The 8,130-nt window shown below is 35.3% G+C and overlaps 2 protein-coding genes across 2 annotated transcripts; one reads left to right on the forward strand and one right to left on the reverse strand.

Annotated features, from left to right (window-relative positions):
- Positions 1 to 320: 320 nt before the first annotated feature.
- Positions 321 to 3,106, forward strand: LOC117333414. The gene is made up of 3 exons (XM_033892701.1): positions 321 to 612; positions 1,116 to 1,268; positions 1,558 to 3,106. The coding sequence occupies exons 1-3, from the start codon at positions 396 to 398 to the stop codon at positions 2,823 to 2,825; spliced, it is 1,638 nt and encodes a 545-aa protein (XP_033748592.1). The 5' UTR covers positions 321 to 395; the 3' UTR covers positions 2,826 to 3,106.
- Positions 3,107 to 3,610: 504 nt separating this feature from the next.
- LOC117333415 lies at positions 3,611 to 8,012 on the reverse strand. The gene is made up of 3 exons (XM_033892702.1): positions 7,678 to 8,012; positions 6,239 to 6,467; positions 3,611 to 5,761 (listed from the first exon to the last, which is right to left on the reverse strand). The coding sequence occupies exons 1-3, from the start codon at positions 7,859 to 7,861 to the stop codon at positions 4,342 to 4,344; spliced, it is 1,833 nt and encodes a 610-aa protein (XP_033748593.1). The 5' UTR covers positions 7,862 to 8,012; the 3' UTR covers positions 3,611 to 4,341.
- Positions 8,013 to 8,130: the final 118 nt, after the last annotated feature.

Raw genomic sequence — 8,130 nt, forward strand, 5'->3', positions numbered from 1 at the left:
ACAAGCTCATTTCGTGTTTTTACCATGGTTATTCTGCTGATTTTTTATGCAAAATCTGTACCTTCGACGCTAACTGAACGAAAGCAAGGTGATAAGAAAAAAAAAAGTCATGTAAACAAAGTGTTGTGTAAAATGATCGACTAATCAAACAATCTTGCATCATATCTTTTTAGTATACATGTCTTATCAGAACTGTATTACTTTATTTATTGTGACAAAAATCATATGAGTATTCTATTCCAGGAACGTATATCAGGGACATGTAAGTTATATACATGTATGTCCCTGCGTATAACATTCTCGAAGTCGGTCATCCGGGTACTTGTCACGTGACTGAACCCGGAAACGAAACCGCCATATTTGTTTGGGGGTAAAGTGGGGTAACGCGGTTGAAGATGCCGAAAAGCTGTTGTGTGTCGGGATGCACTGCAAACAAGAAGAAGAACCCGAATTTCAAGTTCTTCATTATACCGTCCGATAAACTCCGACGATCTAGATGGTTGTCAGCCATCAACAGAGCGTTTTTAAACGCAGACGGAACGATAAATAATGGCAAAGTTTGGTCTCCACCATCAGCACATTGTTACGTATGCTCGGCACATTTCATTTCTGGTGAGTATATTTTTGAATTAATACTATCATCTCCTTTATACACACGTAATTATGCAACGGCGTACATTATATCGGCAATATCATATATTGATATATTTACGTATCTCTAAATGAAGTGATAAAACCTTAACTCAATGCCAGTCTACAGTAGACAGAATGTTTTCTGCACAGCATGTCTACTCGCGATCGTTTCCGGTACGGTGTTATTACAAGTAGTATTGCACAACTCGTCATTTAATAACAAAATTCAAAATAAATTATATAATTTTTAGCTGTACCACTGATGGTCAGGAGATAAATGGCTGAATCATTTAACTGTTTAATACAAGGTTGAATACCAACCTCGCTGTCACCGTTTTGGAAGACTTCTTTTAATTCTTGAAACTATACAGTAAGTTTACAAACTATTATAAGTGGCATCTGAAAATTAATCCCATTACAATCAAGTTTCTTGTGCTTTGGTTGTTTGAAATCATTCCATAACTGTATTTTTTAAATTTCAGGTGAGAAGGTAAATGATCCTCGGCACCCTGATTATGTGCCTTCTGTTTTTCCTCACAATGAAAACAGAGTCTCTGATGCAACATCATCAAAGTCTACAGGAAAGATGGATCGCTATCAAAGGGTCATGAAGAGATCAGCTAACACAAGTTCAGGTGTGTAATAAATTACATGTACCTATCAATAGAATAACTATTGATTTGTTGCATAAATACATGCAGTACAGATTACTTCCCTAGTTATATTCATATTGTATTATTACAACTCAAAATCATTAAGTGAGTATTTATAAAGAAAAAAATATTGAGAATCACAGTGAAACCAATAATATGGAATGGAAATAATTCTTAGTATTTCTTTATAAATTCAGCGAGACTTTCCAGTGTTCTGAGACAGTATATTGTGTATCTACAAAGTATGTAATGTTTTTTCCTCTATATTTAGCTACATCACATGTGAGAAAGAGGCTTAAACTGAACAACCTACCCATCCCTGAGTCTGAAAACAACGAGGAGGATGGAAAGATAACTGAACCAGATCATGTTGTAACTGAACAAGATCATATTGATGAACCAACAAACAAGGATGATGAAGAACATGTGACATTTGAATCCTCAATGTGTCTGGAAGAGAGTGTTGATTTTAATGTTTCGGAATTTGAAACCCCAATGCAACGAGCAATGGAGCCATCAGAGAGAGAAATGCTGTACGCAGAGATTTCCAACTTGAGGCATGAGCGGGATCAGGCACTTGACCAGGTGAAATCTCTTGAGAAACTCTTAAGTGCTTCTTCCCTGTCTTCAGAAAGTGTGGCAGGAAATGATGATGCTTGCAAAAACATGATTGGTATAAGCTGGGGAGCATTTTTGAAAATTTTCCTTTTTCTTAGTACTTTCATGAATGCAACAAACAACAATCTACCATTGAAGGAACAGTTATTCTTAACTCTTATCAAACTACGACACAACTTATCTTTTGATTTCCTTGCTCATGTGAAAGGAATTCCAAAAACAACTGTGTTGGATTACTTCTGGAAGTGGATTGACTTGATGCATGCCAAATTAGGTTTTCTTGTGAAATGGCAAGACAGGGAAATCATTTTTAAAACTATCCCACCTGTGTTTAAGGAGAAATTTCCACGCTTAACTTCAATTATTGATTGTTTTGAAATTTTCATGGAGGCACCTAGAAATTTATTGGCAAGAGCACAGTGTTTCAGTAGCTACAAGAGACATACTACAGTGAAAGTGTTTATCTCTTGCAGTCCGCTAGGTTCTATAAACTTCTTGTCTAAAGCGTGGGGAGGTCGTGTTTCAGATGTACAGATTGTGCGCGACTCAAATTTTATAGATCCAAAATATCATTTGCCAGGTGATCAAATTTTAGCAGATCGTGGTTTTACGCTAGCCGAGGACTTTGCAACAAAATGTTCAGCTGAACTTATAACACCAGCTTTCACGAAAGGAAAAAAACAATTGCCAGCTTCAGAGGTCGAAACATCTAGGAAGATATCTTCTGTGAGAATTCACATTGAACGAGTTATAGGACTAATGAAGAACAGGTTTACCATACTAAAGGGAACCATGCCAGTTAGATGTGTTCAGAGTTTGAAAGATGAAAGTTTGGAGTCTGCTGAATCTAGTTGTGATAAACTGATAACTGTTTGTGCTGCATTAACCAATCTAGGTCAAGGCATTGTGTACAAAGGCTGAGGTATTTTATAACTGTATGATACTATTTAGTTGTACATGTTGGAATATTTCAAATTCTATGGATATTTTTGAAATAATCAGGAGAATGTCTTTGAAGTTAATTTTTGCCAGGATACAAAGTCTATAGGATGCTTAAGCTTTTACAAATAAATATTGTTTCAAAATCTTATATTGTATTATTGATCAACAATTTCAAAAAAATTTTGCAAAACCGTCAACTATCTTGTAATTAACAACAGTTTTGTCACTGGTATGTAAAATAAATTTAAAGTAATTCTTTATTCTTGAATTACTATTCTTTATCATCAGTGTTTGCTTCTTTCATCTAGTAAAATTATCACGAGAAGACATTATAAATAAAAGGGACCCATATGCCAAGTGTATAGAATGTATCAACACATGGGAATTAGCTAATATAGTTGTTTTATGTGTGTTGGGATTCATCCACCAGACATTTGATGGATATAACTTAAATCGGAGAAAACAATGACAAGTCCAAATTCACACACGTGTATATATATAAATACTTAATTCCATACCTGTCCTATGAGGGGTGATCATGATGGTCCGCAAAGAAAAGAGGACTTAATTGGACTATATAGATAACCTGGTGCGCATGTCAATTATATAATTATAAAGAGAATTTTTGCCCTAGTTTAGAATTTAAATGCTAGAAAAGTAAAAAAACAAATGTGAACTTTAACTGTATTGGTATCCTGGGCAAAATGTCCCTTTAAAACATTATTGTACACACGCATACATAGAAGGAACAGAAAAAAAAAGACTTTTTAAAATTCAAATGATTCTTTCATCATTCATCTTTTATATATTAACATCAAAAAAATAAATCCAACAAATTGAAGAACATATTCTGCAACTTAAAACATATTGCAACACTATATATATATATGAATATCTAGTACTACTATCACGATCTTGCACAGCCTAACGCACAATTCTCATACATTATAAATATATTATCCATGGGCATTTATATATAATTCATTTGGGTCTAGTACTATTCTGTATTCACAACATTGCACAACCTATACACCACATATCTTTGAATCAAAATCGAAAGAGTTATTTCAATTTTTTTGTTATACATATGAGATCATGATCATAAATTAATAGTAATAACAAGTATAATACACAACCTCCTAGCAATATATATAAACAGAACTGTGAATCAAAGTCATAAGAAATATTTTGAATCTTTTGTTATATTGATCATGCAGTTGATCTTATTTGAATAGGTCTATATCTGAGATCATGATTGCAAATTAAAAGTAATAACAAGTATAAAACACAAAATGTTCTGGCATATCATCATCAGTAATTGTGAAATAAAAGAGAAAATTTCACTTTCCATCACTTTTTTACAGGAAAGCATTATTGATTTTGCCAAATATACATTAACACTAGACACTACATATCGAAGTCACTTCATAGTTCACAAGATACACCCGAAATCCCTGGGAATACATAGCAAAACCTTTCACATTATGTCAGAATGTCACAATTTCTGTTTTTTCTTTTGCTGTCTACATTTAGGACAGTACCATGTTTTGGATTTGGGTAGTCTCTTTAACTTCAAGCACGCTGGATGAAACCAGTCATCACATCTATCACATCCAACCATGTCTGCATTGTCCTTCGTGGTTTTACATAAACAGAATGTTTTGTCAGCATCTTTCTGAACTATGTATCCAGTTATGTTGCCAGACTTGTTTACATTGCTGTTTTCAATCTTTCTGGTCAACAACTCTGGTAAAACCACACACTTCCAAAACTGTTCAAGACTTTCAACCATTTCGTCGATAAAGGCATCGTCCCTTCGAATACGGCTAATTACACAATCGTTGGGGCTCCATACCACAAAATCTGTGTATTGACCATCACAAGCGTACATCTGTAGCTGTACTTGTGCAAAGTACTTGTGGTTTCTCTTCACACTGAATGTGTCTGCATCCAGACAGAAAGTTTTGTCCTTTAAAGCCTCCATCAATGTTGTTTGTCTCATGTTGTATGGACATTTAATTTCCAGAAGGCCTTTCCCACAACACTCACAAAACACATGGCCATCTGGTGAAGCCCCAAGGAAAGGTTTACTGAAAGAAATACAAAATCCTGCCTTTGCCACGTTTAAGTTCACATGCTTATGAGATATGTCTTTCAAAAAGATCTCTCCTTTTGGAATAATATCTAGCTCACCGCTGTCTTCCACTTCCATCAGAAACTGATACAGTTTATAAGCATCTTCTTCATGCTGCTTTCCCCAATTCAATGAAGGTACATTTGGTGATGACGTGTTGGGAATGCATATCTTCTTCAAGAGGGAAAGTGACGGATTTGATGTTGAAGTATGCAGTACCTCCCCTGCAACTGAGGCAGTGATGCGGCCAGATCTCTGATGGTGCCAGGCTAAGGAACTTGATTGGCTCCTAGTAATGTCCTCCACCTTCTTTACTTCATCAACTGTTATTTTGAAATTTTCAATGGTTTTCTCAGATAACTGCAAAAAGTCTTCATCTGACATCATATTGTTTCTTTCATTAAACATGTTCCTCAAAGAGGGTGGTAGTTTATCTTTTACCAGTTTTGGTCCTAGTCCAACAAAAGGCCCCGCATACTCCTTGAAGGCACTAAGTCCAACTAAATTTTCCTCCAGGCTACTTAAAGACTCTAAAAATGTCTGTTGCTCTTCCTCTGTTGATGGTGTAGGTTGAGTCTTAAATTTCTTATTAGTAAGTCTATCCTTAGCTGCCTGTTTATAAAACTTAATGTCCGATATTGGTGCTGGCTGCACATCCTTGGTGAAACACTGGTTCCATAGACACGATTCATCGGTGCAGGTGGACCTTGTATATCCGAAACGGACCGCTGCTTCCATCTTGAACAACAGGGCGCCAATGTGAGAACAGGTCTCTCCGAGTCTACAAAATTTAAAAACAAAATAAACATCAAACAACAAGCTAAAAAAAATGATAAATGACATAGCCGAATCATGGAAAATAAATAATAGGCATTATGTTTCACATTTTATGGATATAATTTATCATTCAGTCTCATTTCTTCACAATTTATTGGTAAATTTTCTACACGTTTCCCTTATGGCCTTAAATATCTTCAATGTTGTTAAGTTACTGAATAATGCAATATGATCATTTTTTAACACAGTTATTTGGTCAAGAATCCTGTACGTATAAGTAGGCATGGCATATTTGCCATTTTATTAATTTTAATATACCAGATATTGAATTATTTTAATTCATTAAGACAACTCATTGAGTTTAAGTATAAACAACACTTATGTAATTTAAAAGACTTCAACTTTTTTAAAACTTGCCCTCTGATCCATCTCTAATTAGTCATAAAACAAATTTACCATGGGACGTACACAGATTACTTACCCAGCCATACAGTCGCAATGGGCAGTGATAACTGGTCCATTTCTCTTTAAAGCAACCCAAGGGTGATGAGGCTCGTCTGTCACTCTCCATGATGGTTTCACATCTGCCTTTGCAATCACATGTCCACAGGTTGTCTTTCTATGAAAAACTGTCTGCACCCATCCAGATACGAAGAACACATGGGCATCAAGGGATCTGTAGTTTTCCATAGCCTCTGATGAATATACACCTGTTAAATAAAGCAAAACAAAAATTAACAACACTAGTGATATAATTTTCTAACCATTTAAGAACCTAATGAATGTGTCATAGAGCTTGAGGCATTTTGCATATTTAAAATGAAGACCTTGAGGACCAATGAACATGTAATTATAAATTCTAAAGTATGAATATTTTTTCTATATATTATTTCTATTTCAACATATGTATGTGTTAAAAATCTTTACATGAACTTGGGTAAAATATAATTAGAAGTGTTTTGCTAATAGAAATGAAATAATGTTAAGGCCAAAGTATATATATGTTTGTGAGGGATTCAAATTCCTGTTCCATGATTTTTTGAGAGCAGGTACAAATTGAAGTTATATTTATAATTATGTAAAAGTTCAAGGAGTAGTAGTGTGCAGCCAGCTGGGATCAAACCCGTGACCCTCGGCTTACTGGTCCGCCACTCTTCCAACTGAGCTAAAGGGAAATTCCCCCTAGCCGGAAGTAGAAGGCGACCACACAACTATGTACGGTATTTACAATTAAAACCTGGCCTGCTACACTTATAAACTATATATATGCACAGTACTGGAAGTAGGAAAAACACTCAATTTTGGAGACATAAATATTGTAACTATCACATACAGTATAATCTGTATACAAATGTATTTTATTTTTTATTGCATGTGTATTGACTTTTAACATTTATTTATATACTTGGAGGGATCCCGGAGGGGCTATCAAGATTAGATAAAGTGGAAAATGGCCCAACATGTAGACTAGGAAACAACATGCATAATATTTCATTTTGACATAATAAGTAGTTGATATCTTTAAATTTATACACTGTGTCATAATATAGTTATATATGAACCGTTAAACCGACTGAATTTTATAATTATTGTGCTTGAGCTAGGTAGGCCAATGTCATTTATTAAACTGAATCCAGAAACCAATGTGTCAATTATTTAACTTTGTACCGGTGCTTTGATTCATATTGCTGCCGGCGTGCTATATTTATTCACCTGTGGAAGGTGTAGTGTCACGGTTCGTGTGTCACTGTTTGCTTTGTGTGCCAAAAATAGAATTCATACCTTCCAAAATAAACATGTTAAAACAGAGGAAATAACTACTAATACAGCCTTATTCGCGTGTCCTTTTGTTAAGCAGGTGCCCCAGGGTATATCTGTGATTATATATTGACTATTTATTAGCAGTGGTTAAATACTCACGAGGAAATTTGATGAGGTAACTGTAAACATCGTTGTACTGTAATGGCGGCCATTGCTTCGGGTCATTGATCCAGGTGTCAGCGGGGACCTTGTAGGGGCAGATATCTTCACCAATAATATGCAATTTTTCAATATACCGTCCCTTAGCATCTGGGGGTAACTCTTCTTGATATCCGAACGACATGATTAAGAAATATCATAGCTTGACTCAAAAATATGGCAGATGAAAATGGGACGTACGTAATTTAGCAACAATTTCCCCAGCTTACCCCCAAACAAATATGGCGGATTTGTTGCGAAGAATTGTCACGTGACTGTGACGTCATGCCGACATCGAGAATGTAGAGCTATATGCTAATAAAAAGTTATCAAGCAAAGGCATTGTCAACTTAGCCACATCAATCACTCCTTATATGTACAAAAGTGGGCGGTGCTTACTCCAAATCTCGTGCC

Source organism: Pecten maximus, chromosome 8 (genome assembly GCF_902652985.1).
Source record: "Pecten maximus chromosome 8, xPecMax1.1, whole genome shotgun sequence".
NCBI lineage: Eukaryota > Metazoa > Mollusca > Bivalvia > Pectinida > Pectinidae > Pecten > Pecten maximus.

Excerpts from the sequence above, each read along its gene's own strand:
- LOC117333415 (XM_033892702.1), bottom strand. The coding sequence starts at position 7,861 with ATGTCGTTCGGATATCAAGAAGAGTTACCCCCAGATGCTAAGGGACGG. Across the intron at positions 6,468-7,677 it reads TTACCTCATCAAATTTCCTC|GTGTATATTCATCAGAGGCT; the intron begins GTGAGTATTTAA and ends TTTATTTAACAG. Across the intron at positions 5,762-6,238 it reads CATTGCGACTGTATGGCTGG|ACTCGGAGAGACCTGTTCTC; the intron begins GTAAGTAATCTG and ends TAAATTTTGTAG.
- LOC117333414 (XM_033892701.1), top strand. The coding sequence starts at position 396 with ATGCCGAAAAGCTGTTGTGTGTCGGGATGCACTGCAAACAAGAAGAAG. Across the intron at positions 613-1,115 it reads CTCGGCACATTTCATTTCTG|GTGAGAAGGTAAATGATCCT; the intron begins GTGAGTATATTT and ends TTTAAATTTCAG. Across the intron at positions 1,269-1,557 it reads ATCAGCTAACACAAGTTCAG|CTACATCACATGTGAGAAAG; the intron begins GTGTGTAATAAA and ends CTCTATATTTAG.